The sequence below is a fragment of the Cavia porcellus genome, unplaced genomic scaffold, assembly GCF_034190915.1.
Source record: "Cavia porcellus strain 051 isolate PalLab524CR breed Dunkin Hartley unplaced genomic scaffold, mCavPor4.1 scaffold_8, whole genome shotgun sequence".
In the NCBI taxonomy this organism is placed as follows: Eukaryota; Metazoa; Chordata; class Mammalia; order Rodentia; family Caviidae; genus Cavia; species Cavia porcellus.
In genome coordinates, this window is record NW_026947491.1 from 30423909 (window position 1) to 30450884 (window position 26976).

Sequence of the window (26976 nt, forward strand, 5' to 3'; positions counted from 1 at the left end):
AAGATTATGTACCATTATTTTTCTCAATCCCTCTTCCTGCCCACTCTGGAAGCAGTCACCATATTTCAATTAACAGCTAAGAGGATGATGAGCTTCCACATCTTTTATACAATTAGCTAGCTTGGTAGTTTTCCAGCATCCATCACTTCTCCCAGAGACAACATATGATGCATGTCTGGCCCAAGAAACAGTCCCCAAATCAGCAGAAAGGAAAAAACTGAGGGCTTTACCAAACACCACTCTACCCAACATCAGCTCAGATGTTTCTGCCTTCCAGACACTTTGCAAATGTGTTGATTATATGATTAGGCTTCCTAACTTTTTGATTCTTTATTAGCTGTTGAACAATATTAGTTGTTGTTCCTAACGGAGGCATCTTTAGGCTCTGCATGTCAACACTGCAAAAGAAATCTTTTATATGCAGAGTTGCCCTAAGTAAACTGCCCTGAAAACGGGTCAATCAACTCATAAGTTATTCTGAAGGAATACAAATATGCATATAAAGGTAGGCTAGATTGGCAGGAGTTGTTTCTTTATTTTTCTCTGCTAGGTTTTAAACAGTATTTTTCATAATTTGTTTGAATCACTGAATAATTCAAATGTACCTTTAGTAATCTGAGCTCCTTAGACTACACAATGCAGGTTAAAGGAAATAATCTGCCATGAGAATTTGCGTGAAACAAAAATGATCACCTGAAAGACTGAAAATAACTTCTAATGTATATCCAACACCTTCATCACACGTGACTAGACCAGAAATATGTTCCTGACTTGAAGGCACTTGTCTAGGTAAAATCAATCAAAAATAATAAAACAATTTTAAAAAGCTCAGTTAAAACTATGAATCTATGCTACATACAGTTTTCAAATCCTCAAATATAACAATTAAAATAGTCACTAGAAATTGCTTAGCAGTGTTTCTTTCATTCTGTACTTATATAGTTGATTTTTTTCAGCTGAGTTCACCATATACTGTTTCCTGTCTTTATATCTAATAGTCATAGTCCCCATGCACCCCACAGCAGTGACAGGGGAACCTTTCAGAGCTTTCAATGATAACAAACAGCCAGCTGCAGCACACAGCCCATAGGTTCACCACCACTGCTCTAGAAGGACTCATTTTCTTAACTATCCAGATACATGGAATTAATAAGTAATAAGCATGCTCAATACATAAGACACTAGACTAGAAACTAGGTGTACTATAAAGGCAAGTAAAAAAAGGTTCTGACCTAAGTGCATTACAGTCTAACAGTTGTCTGATGCATTTTCAAATGTTTATTCAATAAGCACTAAAATACCAAGAGCCAGAAAAAGAATCTGGTGTTGGAGATTGTAGTATGAATGCATAGGCTTCTGGCCCTACATTATTTATATTCCATTAAGGGGACATATGTGCAAACAAATATTTGTAATATAATGTGGGTGTGCATAATAAATTTATTATAGTTCAGGTTAGAGAAAACAGAAGCATAGCCAGTTCCATCAGAAGGCTCAGAAAAAAAGTCTTTATAGTGAGAAGGATGCCTGAACTATCAGCAGACCCTATTAGGCAAGACAACACTGTGACACAGAACTATTCTTATAAGACAGAGGCAAGGTGTTATAGCTTGTGTCTAGATGTCCCCCCAAAGCCTCAAGTGGTAACAGGTGTGGCTTATCAGAGGTGGCTGGATATAGAGTTTGTGATGCTGGCATTAAGTCTGTATGCTGGGATCACGGTGTATGATTATTAAATCAGCCCACCAACTGGTGTTGCACAGTTCTGGAAGTGGCTAACGTGAAGGCCTCCCTGGGTGTGAGTTCTACCACCCTGAGAGCACATAGCCTAGGTAGAAATAAAGGACAGAAAGAGGATTTACTGTGGCCACTTGGGGCTTTGCTACTTTGCTGCTTGCTACCTTCTGTGTGCCATGAACTGGTTCTCCTCTGCAATGCTCCTCTGCCATACCTTTGTGACTTGGAGCCAGCCAGCTGTGACCTGAAACCTTCACAAACTGTGAGCTACACTAAACTTGCCCTCCCTTCATTTTAGGCATCATATCTTTTGTCTTAGCAACAACAACAACAACAACAAAAAGCTAAGATAGTGTGTATATCATGCTTCTCCCAGGAAATGCAAGTAATCTGAGGTAGTTTGGGGTTTAGAAGAAAGTATAGAGTGGTCAATGGAGCAGAGAGAGCAGAGGGACATAAATGGAAAGGTAAGGTTGAAGATAAGTCAGAACTTGGAAAATCATTATTAAATAAGCAACTAAAGAGTGCTACACAAGGGCTGGGGATTTAGCTCAGCAGCATAAATGCCTCCCTGGCAAGCATGAGGTTGCGAGTTTGAACCAAAAAACAAAGAGTGATACACAAGAGAGTCATAGAATGACAGAATTTTCCCCTTGTGAGTGGGTGTCTATCAATCTGGTGCATGGAATTCATGACATGGAGGGAGAAATAGGTCAATAAGATGCGACATTGAAAGAGGCATGCAAATTCTACACTGGTTTTGCACATGTCAGACTGGTCTGGATCCAGTCAGCAGAATAGTCATTCATGTTAAAGAGATAGTAAGGAAGTAGAAAAGAAAGAAGATGAAGACTTAAAGCTCAACAGACAGAAATTTTACTGGTGTGGAGGAGACATCGAGAAAGTAGTAGAGGATTAGTAGAGAAAGTAGTAAAGGATTAGTCCCTTGTAGGGAAGCAAATCAGAATTTCAGGAGTTCTCATATGTATTTTTAAAAACCTCTGAAGCACAATTCTAATGAGACCCCTGTTGAGAACAGCAAGCTTAGGTCCTGTTCCTAACAATGAAAATGATAAAACTGCATAATAATTGCAATACTTGAATTTTCCCAAATACATATATACATAACTTCATCAGTCAGTCATCATCTCATGATGAATAATTCACCAAAACATGAAGCAAAGTGACTTCATAATTTTTCCTAATATTTACAGTTGAAGTCATTAATACATTTTGTGTCTCTAAAAGATTTGATGTAATCAAGCACAACAACATTTTAGGCTAACTATAATCAAATATACACTTCAGTTTAGAAGCCCTTAAGGAATTATTTAAAATTATCTAACAAAACTTTACAGGCAGACAAGTGTAACACATGACATGATTCATGGATTGTGGATGTTGTCAGATACCAGCTTTCTCTAAAATTCTGCTCTTTGAACTTCACAGCACAAAACTAAAATCGTTGGACCAAAGGCACAAGATCTAGGGAAAGTACTTCAGCATAAGACTAACTTTGTTCACTGGCGGCCAGACCATCAAACAGCTCTTTTGTAACCGAGATTATCTCCAACTGAGAGCTTCGTGTGCTGCTGTCTTTTACCAGTTCACAAAGTACAGTATCAGAAATGTTCTTCCCCAAGACGAAATCTTCCCTGGGTAGAAGAGATAGGTATGTATTCCCTTATTTTCCTACTTAAATATATTATAAAGGATATCACACATACAAATTTTGTGTATTCTCTCTCTCTCTCTCTCTCTCTCTCTCTCTCTCTCTCTCTCTCTCTGTCTCTCACCTACCATTCTGTTCAGATTAAGCAAACCATCTTTCTGTATCTAGAAAGTATTGTCTCCACTTTTAAAATTAGCTTTGATATGCTTGGAAACAATGTAAGCTAATTCAATATTATCAATTTGTGTATTACTTGTTCACAGATAAAGCTCTGCAGAACATTATATAAACTGAATAAAACTGAGTAATTATGTTTTTATTAAATTGTACTGGTACAGACACTTAAAAGTGTATGTATATTATATGCATATACAATAGTTTTAAGAACACAGACATACTCAGATTCATAGATGACCAGGTTCATTTTCTCAATCTGTTCATCAAGCAGCAAATATTTACAGTACTGAAAATCTTCATGTGCAAAGTGCAGTTAGATTTCGTAATAACCAATGATAAGACAAAATAGGTGGTTCTAAATTTAGTTGAGACAGATAAGCAAAATACTATAGAATTTTAAGTCAGAATGAGATAAAGATACAAAAATGTGACATGAGAGCTCAAAGAATGGAACAATTCATCCCAATTGCAGGAATTTAGTAATAACATCCTGAGTTGTAAAGTAAACTTTAATAACCAGCCAAAGATAGACAGAAATGGGGAGAGCTTAGAAAGAATCAACAGTGGCAGACAATGGAAATACATATAATAAATTAGTAAATTAGAAAGTAGTGTACTTCACTTTGGCTGTGCTGCCCACATCTGAGATAGAAAGGGATGGCTGGCCATGATGAGGAAGTACTCTCTGGACATCATGTTACAGTATTTGGACTTTATTCTGTAAACAAAAGGGAAACACCAAAAGTTTCTACAAAAAGAAAATCAGACAATTCAACATCTGCTTAGAAAGTTAACTACAGAACATGCCAAAAATGAAACAAAGAACTTAATTTTAGAGTCACAAAGGCTATCTTAATAGTCTGGGGAAAACTATTTCCTAAGGCAGGGTGGAAGCAGCCAAAATGAACCAAAGGTGACAGATATGATGGAGGGGCTTAGAGACTTCAAAAGAACAAGCCGAAAATGAATTTTAGGAAACACAGTAAGTCAAGCAGTATAAAGACAGACAACTAACAGTTTTCATGTCACACACTATTGGTTTACTTTATTTCTAAAGTCAGCTCTTTCTCACTAAGCCCTGACACCCCTTGGGATCCGCTCAGATAGGATATCAGGCACCCAACACTAAGCAACCCCTTGAGAGCACAACACTGAGTCCATCTGCCATCTCTACTGTAAACTCACCACTGGTCACAGAGACATAAACGACAAAAGCTGACCAACATACCACAAAAGCAAACTGTAGAAAAGAAACACATATTCATTCATGCCAAGTATTGTTCACTTCCAAAAGAATCAAAGCTAGCCAGCTTCCTGTTGAGAGGAAAAAACCAAAAACGAGAATAATGACAGGAGAACTTGACATTCCTTGGGGAGAATAGTGAGCAAAAGAAGAAATGTGAGAGATCAAGTGTCATTACAAATAATCTGCAATCACATCTTTTTAGAAAATTCTCAGACCTAGAACCGGTACCTAAGTTTTCAAAACTTCATTTGGTCACACAAAGGCTTAAGAGCCTATTTGTACAAAATCATGTGAAATATTCAAACAAGTCACACGGGTTGGGGAAAATGAAGATCCAGACATTTGTTAGTACTATGTTTCCCTATTAATTGTTCTTCATTCGCCTCCTTTTCTTTAGAAAAATCCTCAAAGATAATAAATAACTTTTCATTATTTTAGACTCAGTTGTTAATATAGTCTATTATTTTGAAAGTTATGTTATTAATAATAAATCACTATAATTTTAATACACCAGAAGAATTGACTACTTAAAAGACATTCTGAGATAATGCTTTGAAAGGTGGAAATAGTCTTTGCTGTCGCATTTACCAGAACCTACTTAGCTTGTTAGCAAATGGTCCCTGATGATCACAACATTTTCTAGTTAGAGGGCTGTTTGAATTTTATTTTAAGGTCCTGCCTCCCTATCACAGAATTATGATGTTCCAAGTGACATTGCGGACCATGCAGGTCTGGGGCAAAGACTTTCTGCAGGAACTAAGACCCGGAGTAGCAGTGAGATTAACAGAAGCTCCAGAGCTAGAATCAAAAACAGAAAGTTCAGTGATCTTGCATGACACTTTCCTTAAAGAAGGAAGACTATTTAAATGACATTCCAATGACAAAATGACTTAAGGAAGCAAAGAAATTGACACTACTTAAATTATACTACAAATCTTGAGTTGAAAATCAATCACCTTTTAAGTAGTATATTTCAAACTTCTCTCAGAAAAATATTTTTAAATTCTCTAATTTAAATTTCCGATTAAGAGGCAAGTTCACTAAGAGCAAAAAACTGATCATGCCTCCATTTCCCACAGTGTAGAAAGAGGTTTGGGATGAAACCACTAGCATAAAAATCAATTGTAACCAACTTTCCACTATCTCTGTTCCTACAATTAACTTGAAAGTTCGGGTACCAAGAAAAATCAGATGACAAACTAAGTCCAAAATAACAAGAATTCAGACATATTAGCAAGCAAAATTGATGGCCTGGTGTACTTATAAAGTATCTCTAAGTCTCCCTCATTTGCTCTTAATCTACCTCTTTCTCATATTATTCTTTGCTTCCAGATAGAAAACCTGAAAATCAACAGAAGATAATAAGGAAGAATGAGTTGTTTCCAGTTACCTAGGAAAACAAATCATGGGAACTTCCGTTCACAGGAGTATATTTAGCTAGCAGAGGTTTGTAGGAATGTTCTAAGAGTTATATGAATTTAGGTGACAGAAAAGGGCTCTTCAGGCTGTGAGACACAATTTCATTTCTCAAAATGATTATAAGGTCACTATTATGCTAACAAGACTGAAAATGTGTTGGTTTCAAATAGTCATGGCAATTATAATCATATCTGGTTCATTACACTCTCTGACATTTGAGATAATGCTTAATAAAATTAACGTGTCACTTGTTACTTATTTTACATATATGCATATACAGGGAGAATGTGCAAGGAAGCAGGTAATTATCAAGGTAAAGAATATTGACTTTTGCAAACATGTTATAATTCAGGTAGCTCAAAATAATGCGCTGACATTTTCAATATCTAAGTAATTATTTTATTTGCACAGACTTCCAAGTTTGCTGCAAAGGGCAATCCTGGAATTAAGTATTATAAAAAAGCTAGCAAGTGGTGATTTCTCCTTTATTAAGAAAGCAGTGGACTGCAAGTGATAGGGCCTAAGGTCAATTGTCAACTCTCCCGGCAAATCTGAATGTCAGGCAGTCAAGTGAAGTCAGCGGTCTTCACATTCCATTTGCCACCTCCATTACTTCGCTCCAGCATTTAGTTCTCACCTCACCTTACTGCTGTTTTCCAAACAGCTCTCTCAGTACTTAAAATGAGAATCAATACTTGGAAACTAAACGTCAAATTACTGAATTAAAGTTTATACAACTCTTAAAAATTGCTCTACTTATAGCTCTAGCCAATAGAATACAGAAAAGCACAAAACGAAAACCCCTATTTCCCATTCTCAGAGAACTATTTCCTTTGTAATCCTGTTGGCATTACCTAGTGCAACTGGGTCTCCCAGCTTTGTGATTTCTTTTTAGTCAGGTATGAAGAGACTGACATGGATTGAAAAGAGCCCACCTCCAAGTCTGAAATTCCAAAAAAATAAATATGGAGGTCTGACAGAACATGGATAACAGCCAAAAATAAATGCTAGGAGTTAGAAATACACATAGTTTACGAACTCAACTGTGCTATTCACTACATGTACAACTAAGACCAAATTACTTAAACTCAACCTCAATTTGCTCACCTGTAAAATGGGACATAATTCCACCATTTTACAGTTTTAAGGACTGAACAAACTAGCTTATATTAATGCTTTGTGTATTATCTGACAATGTTAGATTTTTACTTCAATTTACACAAAATGTGTAACAAATGACCAAAGCTTTCACATTTCTTTGCTTCATTAGTACAGCTCATACTTAAATTCCTTTCCAGACTAATGTATAGAAATATTTCTCAGGGGTTATAAATGATTCTGGTCTTCAGAGTTCCAAGAAAGCAACTGATAATACCTACAAAATGTTTTGGAGCATTATTCTTCACAGATAAACTTGACAAAATAGTCACACTTTAGGAAAAGAATCTGGTAGCAAATGTTTTCAGCTGGAACGGTACATTAGGCAGGGAATATCAGCCACTGGGAAAAGGAATCTTTCAAATACATTTTATTTTATTTCTGGCAATAAATGCTTGACCTGCTTCAGTCTGTGTGTCACCTACCCCAGTCCCTGATTTATCACATGTCCAACAAGTGAGCACTTCCTTAAATACTGGCCTACTGATATTACTCATTAGATTAATAAATGCAGTTCTTTTCTCCTAACACTGTGTTTCCAAGGTAGACTACCTCTTACTTGTCAAATCCTACTAGTTTCAAAGGTCTGTTGTATGCGTCAGCAAAGGCAGGATTTGGGGGTAGAATCTTAGAAACTCACTATGAATTTCCAAATACACACCACACGACCAATTTTATTCCACTCAGCCTTGGCATTCAGTTATCCAGTCCGGGATATAATGGACTATCTTTAACATACAGCTCTATAACTGCCACCACATTTCTACGACTCCCTAAGTTAACTGTAAATTTTTCCAAAGCACAGGTCCCTTCTTCTATGTTGTTTGTATGCCATGTACTAAAATACATGAAACCAAGATAAAACAACTATTAGGTGCTTTTCTGTAACAGGTACTGCACTGAACCCTGGAGAACTTATTTTATCGACTTGTCCCAAGAACCTTGAAATTTTGGTTTATAAATCATTCTTGTATTGCTGATTAAAAAATAAGATTCCAAGAGCTAAAATAAGTCACACCAAATAACATTCCAAAGGGACAAAAATGGAATTTAAGGACACATCCATGTAATGCCACCTTCTTGCTACTCCACTCTTAGGTCCCCATTCTCCTGAATCTCAAAATGCAACCTTCTGATGGAAATAAAAGCATTCAGGAAGGGGCAGTCAGTAGTTTAAATTTCATTCTGCTTGTGTAAAGTGAAACGAGAAGAAAACAAAACAAGCTACTAAAGCCTTAGAGAAGACAGCTCATGAGTAACGTCAGCTCTAGGAAATCATGCCTCCCCCGAGAAGTCAGAGATGCTGGTAAATGTTTCTGAGTAAGAATACTCAGTGTTAGCATTATTTTAAGTAGCAACTTCCCAAAATAAAATTGAGAAAATAAGACATGTTAAGTAAACATAGTATGCTAGTAGAATATTACCCAAATATGGATGATTGTTTTCTCACATACTGACAATAACATATTCATGATATAATGTCATTATAATGTTGATATAATGTAATAATACTCTAGACTATAGACATTATTAAAATGATATTACATGTTATATTGTACACATTATCTTTATACAATAGTAAGCTGTGACATTATAAATGAGACACGAAATTTATTTGCTAAGTCTGATAGAAGAATGGGTGGCTTTTATTTCTGTCATATAGACTTCTGTAATTATCAAGGGCTCATGAATATGACAAGAAGTAACTAAATCCTTGTGTCACTCCAAACTTCATTCCACATCCTAAGGACAATGTGATGCCACTATCAGCAGGTGAGGCTTTTGTGAGGTCCTTACATCGTGAGAGTAGCGCCCTCATGAATGTGATCAGAGCTCTCACCAAAGGAACCCCAAGAGAGCTCTCTCACGCTGCGCTCCATGTGAGATACATGGAGAAGCCTGGAAGAGGACCCTCACCAGAGCCCGGCAGTGCGGGCACCCTGACCTCCAACATTCCATCTCTTCACCGGTGAGAAATTGACATCTGCTGTTACTAACTACTCAGTCTGCAGTACTCTGTCACAGAACCTGAGCTACGACAAGCAGCAATAATTTTTTTGTATAAAAACGTTTTACTGATACCAAAGATATGTTGCTAAATACACAAATAGAAACATAATAGTCCTTTTTAATTCATAGTTCCACAGAATGTTTTCAAAGCATAGATTTTTTAAAAATCAAGCTATCTGAAGGTCAGATAAGCCAGCTCCAGCACACCACCAAAAAGTATCCCTTCAACAAGCCCAGCATGGCAGTGCATGCCTATAATCCCAACGCTCGGGAAGCTGAGGCCGGAGGCAAACACAGGAGTATAGCTGTGAGTTTGAGACCAGCCTGAACTACACAGTGAGACTTTGTCTCAAAAAAAATCCAAAAACCAAAAACAAGTATCCTCTCAACACCTTCCAGTGTATTGCTAAGCCAAATCAAGAATCTGCAGTTGATGGCTATTTACTCATCAAACCAGCTGATTAAAAATTTAAGAGTGGATTTCTATAATCCCAGCATTCAGGGAGACTGAGGCAGGAGGGTCACAAGTTGAAACCCAGCCTAGGCAATGTACTAGTTACTGAGACCCTGTTTCAAAAGAAAAAAGAAAGGCTGGGGATGTAACTCAGTGCAAAGACCCTAGGTCCAATATCCAGCACCACAAACAAACAAATAATTAAAAAGTTTAGGGTATACAACCTCACATGATGACCTGGTTAAAAACCAGATTCTAAGGTCCCACTGGCAGAGGTTCTGTTTCAGTACATCTGTATGGGGCCCAGGAGTCTATGTTTTAACAGGAATCCCCAACACACACACACACACACACACACACACACACATACAGGATGATTCTGTTACAGAACATTTATTGACCAGATACTTTGTACCAAAATCAGAATAGATGAACATGTAAGAGACAAAAGCTGTCATTAAGGAGAATCAAGGACCATGAACTACAGCAGAATAGTATATACTATTAGTATTATAGTACTAATACAGTACTGGGGAAGAAAAGTTTATTTAGTTAGCTTATGAGTAAAGCAGTCAGCTAGTGGAAGGGCCTGAGATAGAGTGGGGTGACCACCCATACTCACACCCCTGCCTTAGGATTTCTGAGGTTATGATAATGTAAAATACCTAATTCTCTCTAAGATGCCAGTCTACTGTAAACACTGTGAAAGAAAGGACTCAAGAGCCTGAGTCCCAATTGGTCATTTTAAATCCACAGAGCCACTTATGATAGACAGGCAGCTACTAAACAATTTAGCAATTCCTACACTCTGCTCATCTATCATTAGCTCTAAATCAGGGGGTCACACAGCTAAGCCATTTGGGACCCTCCTATGAATCCCAGAGCTAGTCATCTTTTCCTTATTTCCAATAAAAATTCTCCTAACCTCCTCCTCTTCTTCTTGACTTCATTCCTGAGTGTCTGTAAAACCACGAGCCTGGTACACACAATATCACCAACAGCTTCGGGAACACAGGAAAATCCAGGTGAGGAAAGGTTCAAGAGAGAAGATGACACTTGACCCATTTAATGAAGAGGGGTCACGATCTAATCAAGAAGAGAAGAGGAGGGAGGGACTTGGAGGCAGACAGAACAGTGTATGTACAGACTGCTACACAGGCAGAATTTGCTCTGTATGACAATAGCAAACGCTTTGGGACTTTACTTTTTATTCCTATTTTCTAGCCATATATACCTGGCATGTACAGAGCAAGGATGCAGTCTGAACTAGACACAGCAACAGAATTTATATGAAGACTGACAGGAGACCAGGCAAGAGAGGCAGGGCCAGGTTCAGCTTTTCAAAATCCCCAGCATGAAATAGGTATTTGGCAAGTTTCTACTTCTTTCTACTTTAACATTTAAAATAATAATTCTTACCCTGACCAGATTATCATTGTGTACACAAGGACCAACTTTTGATAATTAACGTGAACACCCTAGTACCCTTGCTTTTATATCCAATAAGCCAATTTCTCAATCAGAGAAAATGACAAACATCACTGAAATAGTGGAATAAACCAAGGCGCCAGGAAAAACAGGAAATAATGTAGTGTTTTTCCATCAGTTTTACCTCACTGCATATTAATCTGTTTTCAGAATCAAATGGGAATGTTATTTTGTCTCTCTAAGGTTATGTCAATCCAGTTTTTGGACTAGTTCAGTTAATTACCTTAAAAATCTACAAATGGTTTTAATAAAGAACATCTAATGCAGATACAGATATAGCTCAGGGGTATAGAGCTTGGCTTCACATAAGCACAAGAAGAGAAGCACATTCCTCACCACCCCCACAAACCAAGTTTACAGCTTCTGAGACCTCCATGGAAACTCCCACTGCCCTAGCCAAACCACGCCCACCCACCTCCTGCTGTTAGAACCTATTTCCTTTCTGTAACACACCCCAACCATTCTCTTCCCCAACAATCCCTTCCCAATTCATGCATGAGCCTCAACTTTGGATTTAGTCCTAAGGTACCATATCTTACGTAATGTTCATCTGCCAACCAGATTTTACATTTCAGAGAAAAGAACTTAGACTGTGTGTCTCATGGAGCATAATTCTAGACACACAAAAGATACCCAGACACTTAGCAAGTGAACAGAATTGCCATTGGTGTCAAGCTTCAATTCTTGATCCCTTTCACCTCCCTCAAAGTGAAGGTGAAGCTTTTAATGACAGGGGATCTGGCTGTGAAAGAAGGTTGTAAAACGGGATCTGGTGGCTGAACTGCTTTTAAAGGATCAGTGAATCATCAGTGATTTCTAATATAGGAAAGTAAGGGAATCTGTTGGTCTGCAGAGAGGCCTATTATGGCGCCTGGCTGCTGAGTGAAATCCCCTCAAACATACTAGAAAACACCACACCATGGAGGGCGGAGAAGAGGAAACAGGTTATCTCCACGCTCCTTAGAGACTCTCACAGCATTCTCTAAGTGAATCAAATGATTTATTTATTCAACAAATACTATTTCGAGTATGAGTTAACATCTTTCAGATGGTTCTTTTTGTGTCACGCACTACGTAAGCATTTTTCCCACCCATTTTATAAAACCCTGATAACACTCTAAATAAGGTAAATATCCTAACTGTCCAAGGTAACCAAAGTAAGTTTCAAGGCCAGAATTTGTACCTGAGTCTCCGGTAACAAAAGCCCAAACTATGCCACTTGCTCTACCACATCCAATTCCCAACCATATAAAAATAAAATTAACCCAGTTTAAGGTACTAATTTGGGAACATATGTGTGCTTCTGTTTGCCCAAAAGATGCTTTCTATATCAAAGGCAGCAGAGAGTAAACTATAAACTGAGTCAGGAGCAAGTCAAATAATGAACTAAGCATCCATCATTTAAGCAGAGATACTTAACAGTCAGTACTTGTGGCCTTTTTCAGGATTTTTTTTTTTTTATTTTGAAAACCTAAAAACATGCCACAATAAGGGCATAAACAATGGCTGGAGGGGGTCATCTCTACACTTTGAGGTGGCAGCTGAAATAAGCCAGCCTAAGACAACTGACTTCCAGACAGCCAGCATACCTTCAGCAAATAAGCATCAAAGGGGAAGATCCCATGGCAAAATGAGCCACCACCCTATACTTCCCATTTTCCCTAAAGGTTCACCTCCTTTCATCACATTCATTCTACATACAGTGGCCTGGCCTTTGGATGCTGCAAGACGTTGAGCAGAAGATGAGAACCCTAGAAAAGGAAGTTACTGTAAGACTCTTGGCTATCCATTCTCTTTATGCATATATAAAGAGGAACGGTCTAGAAATTATCTAAAGAGTTTTCCATACGGTTTCACCTGTCCTACTGACAGCAAGGAATCTTGGCCAGCACTAACAGCAATGACCCCAATAAGACAGGAGCTGAATGTGAGCTGCCATCACCAGTCTTCTCATTCTCACAGCCAGAGAGGATACAGACTAAAGGACAGCTACAGACTATCTCTGTCCCTGAATAAAACAGCTACTGTGGATCCTGGTGGTTGTATTTCCATGAAAAATAATCATTCCTTTGGCTTTAGTGTGAGTCTTGTAAAAATTCAAAAAAAAAAAAAATCTAGGTTGATGACATTTTAAAATTCCGGGCTTATTTACATAGAAGTGTACCGAGGTTTACTAGATTCCTTTAAGGCAAGTTTTGCTAAGGGAAGCAAGTGTTGAATCTGAGGGGATTCAGAACAAAAATCGCTAAATGAGGAGAAAAATGCAAGTATGCAAACAATGGAGGGCTCCAGCGTGGATAAAATTCAAGAGTCCTCTCTTCTCTTCCTGCTATAGCAATTTACTGTAGTCGGTCCATCTTCTAAGAATCTCGTGCAACATAGCAGTTATGCTGCTTGAGTTAGAAAGAAACTGACCCACTGAATGTCGCCGAAAGGAATTTAAAAATCACAGTCCCTGAGCAGGACCGGAGTTGTGGCAAGCCCTGTAACGTGTCTAACCGCCTGCGGAAAGTGGAGACTTCCCCGAGCTTAGGTAAAGCACGAGTTCGTGGGCCTGGGGGACAGAACCTGAAAGCTTTCCCAGAAGCAGCTCTCCTAACAAGCAGCACCACCAGCGGCCCCAGGCGGGGTGGGGCAAAGAAGCGGCTCCGGGAAGTGGGTGGGGAGGACGCTGCGAGCCTCGGGGAGCAGAGCCAGGGCGGCCCGCACACGCCCAGCCCGGCCCGGCCTCCGCGCCCAGTGGTCACGGGAGCCGCGCGGCGCAGCCCTGGTCCGCACGTCACTCACCCCGCCAGCTCTGCTTTGGGACGTCCAAGAGGCTGACAGAGTGGGCGGCGGCCGGGGTTTCCGCAGCTGAGTCACAGCTTAACCAACTTTCACAGCATTTCCCAGAAAGAAACAAAACCAAAAAAAAAAAAAAGTCCTAGCCCAGGAGCCCACCGCGCGTCTTTGATTCCCACCCTCCCTTCAGTGTCTCCTCGCCGGTGCAGACCTGGACCCCAGCATCGGGGAATCCCTCACTCCTCGGGAGCTTCCCCCCTGGCCAGCCCCCCGATCCGCGAGCGCGGCACGCGGCGCCCTCACCTGCAGGACACGGACACCTCCACGCGCGTGGCGGGGATGGCGGCGCTCAGCTGGTTCAGGTCCCCGATGCCCGCGGTGCTGGTGTAGCGGCTGTCCATCCTGGGCCGAGGCGCCGGCGACGTGCGGGGCGCCCACCTCCAGCGCCCGAGCGAACTGAGCGCGGCTCAGACACGAGGCTGGGGCGGGAGGTGGAGGCGCCGCGAGGGGGCGGAGGCTGCGCGCTGCTCTGGGCGGAGGAGGGGGCGGACCCCGCGCTGCGGCCCCGGAGCCAGGTGGTCCGAGGCGCGGCGCAGCCCTAGCAGGGCGCTCGCTCCGAGACACCCGCGGCCTCAGATCGCCACCGCGAAGGGGGCGCCGCGGGCGTGTTCGCCGCCGTCCCGCAGGGCAGGGCCGGGCAGGGTGACCCCTGATGGCTGCGCGGGCCGGGCTGCTCTCAGCCTCCTCACACCCACGCCCGCCCCCGGCCGTAACTCTGGCGCCTGTCAATCAGGTGTGGACACGAGGGTCACGCGGTGTCCGCACCTGCGATGGGAGCTGGAGGTGCTGGTTCCGAACTACCGCAGCGAGTGCCCCTGCTCAGCCTGCACGGGATCACCTCGGAGCGGGGCTGGAAATGTTGTGTCAAGGGAACGAGCTCCAGCACCGGGCTGCGGAGATCAGTGCACAGGACAAGCACGAACGGGTGCAAAGTAGGAAAAGTAGGAAAAAAAAAAAAAAAAAAAAAAAAAACACTATGCGAGATTTAAGGGAGGCATCTGAATTGCGGCTTCCCCTGGTCCTTTGGAGCTTGGGAACCTAGCGGTGACAGTGTTCCTACAGTTAGGGTTTTACGGAGTCCCTCGTTATCAAGTGCATGGAATTTCTGCCCTGAAACCAAGAGGTCAGAACCCTCACCGCAACTCCCACTCATGAGACCTGAAACTGGACTATAAGGAGCAGAAAGCCAGAGCAAGCACTGCGTCTGAGAAACTGTATTTCCGGGCGGCAGCATGGTGCTCTCTTGGAACTGCAGCCGCGCAGCTGGAGGTAGCCCCTACCCTTCACGCCAGCCTCCCCCATGCGCCTGGGGGAGGGGAGGTCCCTGGCGCTCGCCAGCAGGGGGCGGCAGAGAACGCAGGGCGCGGAGCGGGGACATGGGGTGTGAGAGGGCTCTGGTCCTGTGGAGCTCAGAGCGCCTCGCCAGGCTGGGGTGTTTGAGGACCTGGATTCCTTGTAGCATTTTAAACCACTTAGAGCCACCTACATACAGAAGCGAGTGAAAATGTGTAGGCCCTACCGCTTCTCCTGCTAGGCATCCCCACCATTTCAGTTAGAATTTCTGGTGTTGGTCTCCCAACACTTGTCACTCCGAAATCCACAAGTGCTGTGCTTTTCTTCATGTTTCTCATCACAAATTAAACAGCAGTTTATGACTAAAACTGAGCCCAAACTCCAGGCATTTCTATTATACCCCAAAATTAATTTGGAAAAAGATTTACGTGAATTTCTCTAAGCCAACCAGAATTTTATTTTATAGAAGACTGCTGCAGAAATAACATCTTACTAAACCATAGGACTCTTCAGTTTGGAGCTTTCTTGAAGTATAACTTCTATATAATAAACTGCACATATTTAAAGTGCCATCACTGACTAACTTGGTGTATACATATATGCCCGCAAAGCCATCATTAAAACTAAATAAATATTCCGTCACCGCAAGAGTTTTCACATACCCTTTCTTCACTAAAAGCAATCTTCTAGGCAAACATTGATCATCTGCGTGTCACTATTGATTAGTTCGTATCTTCCTTAGTGTATAGAATCACACAGCATAGAGTCTTTAGTCTGACTTCTTTCTCTTAGAAAAAGTCTTCCTATATTCACTCATGTTGTTGCATGCATGTTGCGAAGTATAGACTTCCGTTGTGCGAACGTGCCACACACTTTTTATCCATTTCTCTTGGTAGACCTTCAGGCCTGAGCTATGACACATATAACTACTGTGAACATTCACGTACAGGTATATAAGGGGACGTGTACTTTACATTTCTCTGGAGTAAATACCTAGGACTGGAAAAGCTGTGTTATATGGAATGTGTACAAAAACTGCTTTTAAGTTTTAAGAAACCACTAAACTTTCCCAGACGAGATACACTATTTTTCATTTCCATACAAGTCTTGAAAGGTTCCAGTTGCTCCACAAATAGTTTAGCACTTATTGTTAGCCTTTTAAATATTAGGCCGTCTAACAGCTCATAGTAGTATCTCGTGGTGATTGTAATGACTAACAACATTACACATGTTTATGTGTGGCTGTTTGCTGTGTATCTTCTTTGGTGAGGTGCCTGTTTGTGTTTATGGATTTTGAAAGTGCTTTACAGGTTATATAGACAAGTGCCTTATTACACATTATTTATAAAATGTTTTCTGCCGATCTGTGTGTGTATTTGTCTTGTTAAAGAAGAGACATTCCTACTTTTGATAATCCAGTTCTTCAACTTTATTATTATAGGTCTTAATACTCATGTTGAATCTAAGATATCTAATCTAAAACCATAAAATGATTTTCTGTTTTGTTCTAGGATTGTATAATTTTAGGTTTTGCATTTAGATGCCTATGACTGATTTTGAACATATTTTAATCAAACTTCTCTTGTTTTGCATCAACATTAAATTTTTCCAGACCATGTATTTTAAAGATTAACCTTTCTTCACTGCAATGATTTTACAACGTTTGTCAAAAATCAGTTCCCTGAGCATGTATGGCACCACTTTTGAACTCTGTCCTATCCACTGACCAATTTATCTTTAACCCAATAACACAGTTATAACTCTTAAAATCAGTTCAACGTCTCAGATTTCTCTGTTTTTCTGAAACTTTTTTGTCATCCTAGCCATGCGCAGCACCACCTGCCAGAAATCTCAGCTACTTAGGAGGCTAAAGGAGAAGGATTGAAAGTTCAAGGCCAGCCAGGGCCACTCAGTACAATCCTGTCTCAAAATAAAACTTCAAAATAGCTGAGCCTGGTTAGTTCAATTCTCAGAAATTATTTTGTCATTTAAAATTCTTCGCATTTCTACAGAAATTGTAAAGTATATTTGATAAGGCCTACAAAAGGTCTTACTGAGATTTTAATTAGGATTGAGTCTATAGGCCAGTTAGTGAAGAACTGATATCAAAACTAGTCTTCTGATCCACAAACATTAAATATCGTTCCATGTATTTAGGTCCTCTTTGTTATCAGCACTGAACTGGGCTCCTGAAGGATGGAAGACAGGCAGACACACAGCAAGGCCATCTGAGGCAGAAGTAGAGATCAGAACCAAGGGGCACTGAAGAGGGTCAGCAGCTGCAGTGAGAGGCAGGAAGAGCTGGGTGTGCTGGTGCATGCTTGTTAACCCCAGTATTGAGGGAGGCAGAGTAAGAGGATTGAAAGTTCAAGTCCGAGCCAGAGTTTACTGGAGGCAAACAGCCACTGCATTCAAGTCTCAATACCACCAAAATAAAATAAAATAAAATGTGGCAAAGAAGGATTTTTTTCCCTAGAGCTGGAGGGAGCTCAACCTTGTCAGCACTTTAATTTTAGACTTCCAGTCTCCAGAACTGTTCAAGAATAAATTTCTGTTTTTTAAAAGCCACCCACTTTGTGCCAAACTGTTATAACATCCTTAGGAAAACTAATACATGATGAAAACCATAATTCTATGTTGTTTTTTCCCAAGCTCAATACTTATGTGTATCATACACTTTGAATAATAACATTTAAAACTTACCCAGCCACCCTGTTAATGGAAGTCAACAGAAGGCAAACAGAAGCATCATTTTAAAACATAATTCTATTTTATTTTAAAAACAAAGGATACAAATGATACAGAATTTCAAAAAATAGGAAATTAACACTAGTTAATATATTTCATACCTTGCATATTGTTCAGATTACAAGATTTAGGCATAAAAATGATCAAACAATGAAATGATGAAAATACAAAAGTGTTCTTTTTGGGAAGCTAATAGAGATTAGGTAGGTAGCTATCTATCTTGTATATATTTATATACATACTTGCATATATGTATACATATGTATAAATATAATCCTTTCCCTTCTTTCTTTTCTCACTTCCTGTATGCAAGTTGTTCTTTCCTTTTGAGTAATTTATTTCCTTTTCATTTTTATAATATCTATTGTACATTTTGGATCTTATTTACTCTTTCAGGGTTTTTTTTTTTTTGTTTATAGACTATGGAGACAATATGATGTTTGCAGATATGAGTGATTTATTTCACTTATGAATATGATCTCTAGTTGCATCCATGTACCTATAAAGCCTCCAGTTTATCTTTTTTAATAGCTGAGTAATACTCCATTTATAAAAATACCACATCTTTTTTATCTACCCCATGGATGATGGGCATTCAGGTTGTTTCCAAAATTTAGCTATTAAAAATTCTGCTGCTGTAAACATGGGTGCACATATATAGCTGTAACATGATGTTTTCAATTCTTCTGGGAAAATACCCAGCAAGAGAATAGCTGGATTAAATGGGACCTCCAATCCTAGTTTTTGAGGGCTCCCCACACTGATTTCCATGTGTTGTTACCAGTCTATACTCCTACCAACTGTGCTGAAGTGTTCCTTTTACCCTTCATGCTTGCCAACATTAGTTTGGTTGATTTCTTGATGGTAGCCATTCTTTCTGGAGTGAGATGGAATCTCAGTGGTTTTAATTTGTATTTCTCCAATGACTAGTGATGTTGAACATTTCTTCATGTATTTATGTTCCATTTGTATCTTCATCTGAGAAGTATGTATTCATCTCAGATGCCCATTTTTTGAGTCTTTGAATTTGAGAGGCCTGGTGTGTTTTAATTCTTTATATGTCTGGATAGAAGTCCTTTGTCTGAGGGACAATTGGCTATAAGTTCTTTCCATTCTGTATGTTTTCTTTTCATTCTTTTTTTAAAATTTCATTTAAAGAAAGACAAAACAATACAGAAAATGGTAGAAATAGTGCATACTTTCAAGAAAAAAATATACAGTAATAAATCACTATTTGATGTTTACATATTGTCCTCTTACAAATAAATGTTCAAGATACAAAAGTGGAACATATAGCTGGGAATTCAAACAGGAAGACTGCAAATAGTTCTGTTCACTATCTAATAAAATCTTAGTAATATGATTATCAATCCTATACACTTAAACATACATTTATCCATATCTTCATTAATGTTGATATTAAACAAACCAAAGTAGGCTACAATCACTCTGAACAAAGAATAATAGAATTGCTGGGTTTCACATCATGACACTCCAGAATCAGCTTTGGGTCCTGTAGTGTCTTTTTTTCTTTCAAAGTATTTGTTCGTTTCATCATATGTCATAAGATCAGTTCTCGTAAACTGTTTATAGTTTTTATGCAAGTATGAGTCTTAACATGTATTTCTATCCTTTCTATATTAAAGGGAGAAACAGAACAAAGCAGGACAGAACAAAACATATTCCTATAGATACATAAAACTAAAAAGACATATAAGACTGCTGTACAAGGAGTTCTACTTGGTTAATGAGTTGTCTCTTGTTATCATCAATAGAATTGGCTATATCATCAGATAGAGTATAATTGTATATATCAGTACATAACAGTATTAATAGAAATACAACTTTGTAGGTAGTGTAGAACTACAAAATGTAGTAATCAAACCAGAATGGGTATCGTAGTGAATCATTGTCATTTTCAGTATAGTTGTCTATACTCTCTGACTTGATACTATCAACCTTAACAATTTTGAATAAAATCTGTCAATAACAAACAGCAATCAAGCAAATCAGATTTAACTAAGATCAGTCATGATATAACAGTATAAGTTATACAGGGATCCAAATTAAGTTAATAGGAAATTAAAGATGACTGCTGTGCTATGTCCTGATATTTTTGGGATAGCTGTCTGTGCCCTCAGACCTAGTGCTTGTATATAAACTGGGATAGAATAAGTTCTATCTAAGCAGAGTGGTATGAGTAATATGGGGTTTAAATCCTGATACACTATTAGCAATATCTTCTGCTGTCTTTTTTAAGACTATTCTTCCCCTTTCACTCCCCCAGGTTGTACTGTGTATCTTTGGGTCTCCCCAACACCCTCGGTTTTATATTGGGAGGGCAACCTGCTATTTACCTAAGTACTTCCAAACTTTCTCACTCCTGGACTTGATCTCTAGTTGTATTTCTTTACCTTTTAAAGCCTGTCTTTCCAACCTATCCATAAATACTGGTCCAGTTGCCCCTATTACTCTCTGGTTCCCTATCACATAAAGTTCTGTGTTCTCATATTTTATTTTCGGTCCATATCCCCTTCTTGAGGTTAATTACATTTCCTATAAAGAGCATCTCGGTGGACTGTACCTCTTGATCAACTCTGCCTATGATTCTTTTTTTCCCTTAATTTAGTATATTTAGGCCATCTATATTAGAAATTATATCCAACCTTCTCTGCCTCATTTCTGTTGTGCTCTTTTTCCATCATTAGTTGTCTGTTTGTCTTCTTCATTTCACTTTTTGCACCATTCTTTGGGGCCTCTCAGCCACAGTTCCTGGAGTCCTGGTGCTTTTCTTTCTCTTTAGAATGCCCTAAAGAGTTCTCTGTAGAGTTAGATTGGTGGCTGTGAATTCCCTCAGTTCCTCTTTATCTTGGAAGCATCTTGTTTCTCTATTAATTTCTAGGGACATTTTTTCAGGGTACATCAATTTGGGCTGGAGGTTATTTTCTTTCAGGGCTTGGAATACTTCACTCTTCTTGATTTGATGGTTTGTGCTGAGAAGTCTGCCATAATTCTGATGGGCTTTCCCTTGTAAGTACTCTGTTTCTCGTCTCTGACAGCTTTTTAATATTTTGTTCTTATATTGGACTTCTGGGATCTTAATTACTATATGCCTGGGTGTAGTTCTGTTTTTTTGTAGGTGACTGGAGTTCTGTATGCTTCATACATCTGAATATATTTTTCTTTTCCTATGTTTGGAAAGTTTTCCTTGATTATTTCTGTGAATAGGCTTTGTAGTTCCTTTGTTTGTACCCCTGCTTCTTCATTCATGTTCTTTGTTCTTATGTTATAGATCCTCTTGTTGTCTTCTAGCCTTTGTATTGTTACTGCTTGTTTCCTTGTTATTTTTAAGAAATTTTTCCTTTCATGATTCCATATTGCAAACCTGTCCTGCAGTTTGGATAATCTACCCTTAGTTTCTTTCAACCAGTTTTACAAGCTTTCCATGGAGTTTTTAATTTCCTGGTAATCTCTTTGAACCTGCTTCATGTATTCTATGTTTTCTCTATTTGCTTCACCAAACAATTCTCCCCTTTATTTGTGTTCCTCCATTCTTCCATCTGTTTTTTCTTGAGAGGTGCTTAGCATTTCTTTTATTATTCTATTTATATTTTGCTTTACTTGGTTAAATACTTCACTTTTGAACTTGTCTATGGGGATCCCGAAGATATCGCTTTATGTCTACTGGTGCCTTGTGTGATATTGCGTGTTTGTGGTTCTCAGTCTCCTTTGCATTTACCTTTCCTGGATCAATGTTCTCAGGGTTGGCGGCTAGAGACCCTTTCTTTTTGCTTCCTCTTCTCATATTTTTTGTTCCTTCCATACAGGTGTATATAGGAGGCCCCAGTTTCCTTCTTTGTTGGTTACAGTTCATCTGAAGCATGCTGACTAGGTGCTCCCACCCATTGCAGTGTACTACAGAGGTACAGACCAGGGCAGGCTATGCTGGGCCCTCCCCTCTGGGTCAGTCAACCTGCTGAGGGCTTCACTGCATTAGGGTGCACCACTAGGCGTAGGGACTTGGTTTGGGCTAGCCTATTGGGTCTCAGTCCGGGGTGTGACCCAGATCAAGTGCTCCCCACCAATCTCACTTGAGAAGAGAGCAGCTGACTGAAGTCACTGTAGCTCCTTGTTCTCACCAGTCTGCCTGGTCCCAGAATGTCATCTGTTGGAGCCCCTTTTTTCTTATGGAAAGATTTTATTCCTGTCACTCACCACAGGTCTTGCATGTGCCCTGCCAGCTCAGTTTTCCGTTCAGTTCACCGACTCCCATCCTCGGTCCAGGTACGTCAAAGTGAGTCAAAGTGGTAGGATTCAGATGGCTCGGTAAGTTGCTGCCATGTGAGTTCAGGCACTGCATGGGAGCTCTGAGCCTTTAGCTGTTCTAATCATAGCACCAGGACTGTATGTTTGATTGGTTCTTCTCACCTTGGGTCGAGAGGCTTCATCTCCTTGTGTTTGGGGCTCCCCACACTGTATTATGTTGAATTCTAAGTTGACTATCTTAGGGAGCCTCTGTAGCCTGCTGTTATCTATCTGCCATCTTTACTGGACTCCTCCCCTTCTTTTCATTCTAGAGGTGGGTTCATGAACAACAATATAAGAAGCCAAATCAATAAATTTGGATTTTAATTAACTGACCTCAGGACCACTCGTATACAGACCCCCCATTTCGGAGTCCAAATAAGTGGCACCAAACTGGAACATTACAGAGATTTTAAAAGAGAGAGTCACAAAAAGACATCCTGTTGGAAACAATTTAGCTAGTATCTCACATTAATTTTTGGTTGACACCTGTATCCTGTTTCTTTTGTTGAGCAGGTTAATTTCTCTCCTGTGAGTACGGCTCATTCTGCTTTTCTCATAGGACTTACACCCTGAGTAATTTTCCATTTTCCTGGGTCAAATACAGGGCACTAGTTAAATGTAGATCTCACGATGGCATAAGTTATGCCAAGCTACAACAATTCTGTTAGTGATTTCTTTAGATGTGCAAAAAATTTTAATAAGACGATGTCCTAGTTGTTGATTATTTGAAGTACTTCCCGCGTGATTTATGTTTTATGGATGAACTCTTTGCCTACCTCTATATTTCAATACTTCTACCTACATTGTCTTTCAGTAAATTTAGTGTTTCTGCTTTAATATTTAGATCTTTAATCCATTTTGAATTTAGTTTAGTGCATGGTGATAGGCATGGGTCTAGTTTTTAGTCTTTGGGCAAGTGGAAAGCGAATTTTTCCAGCACCACTTATTAAAGAGGCTTTTGCTCTTCCAGTGAACATGTTTGGCTTCTTTGTGAAGAAGAAGGTGGCTGAGTGTCTTCATAGCTATGGCTGCATTTTCTAATCTGTTCCATTGATCCTCAGATCTGTACCATGTTGATTTTATCACAGTATCTTTGTAGTATAATTTCAAATCGTGGCTTGTGATTTTAATGGTCTTTCCTTCATAGGTGAGCTGTTTCTTCTCTCCAAAACCTTTTAATATTCTGTTTGTTGGCTGAATTTCTGGGACCTTGATTATTATATGTCTGGGTGTAGGCTTACTTTGGTCATGGCTGTTTGGAGTTCTATATGCCTCACATATCTGTATGTCAGATTCTTTTCCCATGATTGTAAAATTTTGTGCTATTACTTCTGAAAATAGTTTGTTTTATGTCATTTGCATTGGCTCCTATGTTTTCATTTACACCTATCAGTCATATATTGTTTTTCTTTTAATTATTTTGGAGCTCTGAATTGTTATACCAGGATTCCATGTTATTTTTTAGAATTCACCCCTTTAGTGATTTCTAGCTGAGATCACAGGTCTGAAAGGCTATCCTCAGTTTTGTTTAAGCAGTTTTACCAGCTTTCAGTGGAATTTTTATTTTCCTGGATATCTCTTTGAATTTTTTTCATGTATTGTATTTCTTTCTTATATTGTTCATTCAAGGTTTCTGTTATTCTTCATGTTCCCATACTTTTTTTTTAATCTGTATCTCCTTTAGCTATGCTGACCAACTCCCTCATTAATCTTGTCATTTCTTACCACTTCTAGGTATATTCCCAGAAGTACTGAAAGCATCATACCACAGTAAGATATGTGCACCCATGTTTATGGCAGCACAATTCGTAATAGCTAGATCTTGGAAACAAACTAAATGTCCATCGACTGAAGAATGGATAAAAAAGTTGTGGTATTTTTATACAATGGAGTACTACTCAGCTATAAAGAATGGCCGCATTGAGACATTTATAAATAAATGGACATAGCTTGAGACCATACTCATAAGTGAAATAAATCAAACTCACATGTATAAATACTGAACAGTTTCCCTAGTGTAAGAAATGATAAGAATACATAGAAGTATGTGGTAATCATGATTCCCAATCATATTGGTTTGAAGCCATATAATGTTTTCACTCATCAACCGCAATGGTTTTAACCTGGGTTGTTCGATTTTAGTATCTATGATAGCACGAATAGCTATTTTGAAGAAAGCAACACAACACAAAAGCTAGTGCTGATTTAATATCATCTTGTTTTGAAGTCCCATCAAGCTGTTGTACATCTGTTTCCACTGGTTTTAACATGTTGTATCTTACTATATTTCACTATATGCTATAGTATAAACAAAACTCTTTATAGGCAAAGAGATAATATAGAAACCATTGTTTGTTTTCTATTAGCAGGTTCTAAATACCCTGTAATTCTTGCATTCTCTTGAAAGGTTCACACTGCCTAGATATGCTTGATATTATAGCATGCGAAGTTACACTCAAATAATTTAAGGAAAGAGACACTATGGTGACTACTATTATGTTAGATTATCTGGTGGTGAAACACAATGATGCTTGAATTCCTCGGTTCTGCCCTGCATTGTTCTATTACAATATCCTGTCTTATCTCAATCTTCCCCATATTTTTAAATTAATCTATTTTCTCTCATTTTTTTAATTAAGGGAAAACTAAATTAAAGAATAACAGGACATATTATAGTAACTTTTTTGTTGTCCTATTAACCTGACTTGAGCCCCACTATTGCTCTCCCCATCTTGTTCTGTCTGATTATTATATATTCTATTTTGTTTGATAGTATCAAGTTTGAGGGTATAGGCAATCACTTTGAAGGCAATAAGGTATACTATGATGCCCAATATGGATTGATTATCGTCCTTTTTTTTTTTTTGAAGTCCTGTAAGGTTCTCAGTGTAGATTTTATTGGTTTTGTTCTGTATTGTTTTGATCAATTCTATTATACCTGATGATATAGACAACTCAGTTTGAAAATAGCAAAAGGCACAATGGTAACCACTTTTGATGACCTGGTATTCTATTTTTGCATCACGTGCTATGCCCACCCTTCTGTTCTGACTCTGTTTTGCTTAGTCACATTTGTTTTTATTCTCTTCAAAAAAGTAATAAGAACCATGAGAATAATAAAACCCTAAAAGTCTAATTGTTACTGTAAAAAAGAGAGGAAAGTAAGGTGGACTAAGGGATATAACTGCAGGTATGTTCGAGAGTGTAGGACAGAAAACCATATAACTGAGCTTTTGTTGGATCATTGAACAGAGCTGTCTCCAATTCCACTGTATGAATGTTCACTTTATATGCTTTAATTTAGTGATATGGACAACTGTTTCTGGGAAGATAATGTGTAGCCTGTGAACTGGTGATTTCGTACTGTATATATTTTTTTTCTAGAAATACTGTATTATTTGTATCGTTTTACTGCATTGTTTTTTTTATGTCCTTTCTTTTTTTTCTTCTCTCTTTAAATAAAAAAAAATCTTGTCATTTCTTTCTTTACCTGAGAGATTATTTCTGATGTGATTCTTCTATAGCTTTATAAATTTCTTTACTCCACTTGATATCTTTTCAGAAATTTTAGAGGTGTAACTTCCAATGTCATCTATTTCAAATCTTATGTAATTGTTCCAGATGGACCAGGTGTTTCAGATCGCATTTTGCTTTTTTCTTTTGTCATTTTTACCTCTTGGTTGGTTAATATTTAGATTTCAATCTTGATAGTTTCAATTGTTCATCATGTCCTACTGATGTTCACCCAGTTGGTGGGTCCACTGGACCCACCTGTGCCACAACAGGGACCCTACTGTGTCACTGGAAGTCTTGTAGGCGCAGCCAGTTTTCTCTGGGTCAGAGCAAGCCTCACTGCCTCTCTTGCCAGACCACCCATGGTTCTCTGTATGAAAGCACAACTCACCTCTGCTCTTGCCAGCCTGCCAAGGTCCTCCAGGTTGGGGGAGGGTTTGCTGAGGTTCCTGCCATCCCACTGAGGTCCTCTGCTTGGGATGGGGCTACTATGCTCTCCTTGGCCCATGAGGTCCTCTGGGTGGGGGGAATGCATCACTGAGGTTCCCACCAACCCACTGAGTTACTACAGGTGGTACAAGGAGTCACTGACACTCCCAAGAGCTTCCAAGGTCTTCAGGGTGAGGGTGGGGGTAGCCGATGCTCTCACAGGTTGCTGAGGTCTTTCGGGTATGGGGTAGGGACCAAACATACATTTTTATAACACAAATAACCATGAATCATGGCATTTATTTAGAAAAAATTAAAAATAAAAATTAATTGGTTTTATAATATAAGAAACTTTAGAATATAGTAAAATCAGCAATAAATTATAGTTACTAAAATTTATAGTCGGCTATTGTACTTTGAGACAGTGCTTCAAGAAACATTGATTGAGTATCTACTATATGCTCGGCATTGTGCTGGATCTCA

The 26976-nt window shown here is 39.1% G+C and overlaps 1 protein-coding gene across 2 annotated transcripts in view; it reads right to left on the reverse strand.

The window, feature by feature from the left end:
* Cpne8 (copine 8) overlaps positions 1-14678 on the reverse strand; it is a 219847-nt gene extending 205169 nt beyond the window's left edge. Inside the window, exon 1 of one of the 2 annotated variants that reach the window (XM_063254539.1) lies at positions 14446-14678. In XM_063254539.1, the coding sequence (XP_063110609.1) occupies positions 14446-14543 (98 nt within the window). In that variant the 5' untranslated portion in view covers positions 14544-14678. The remainder of the gene's footprint in view (positions 1-14445) is intronic. The other variant, XM_063254540.1, reaches the window with a different exon arrangement.
* Between the last annotated feature and the right edge of the window lie 12298 nt (positions 14679-26976).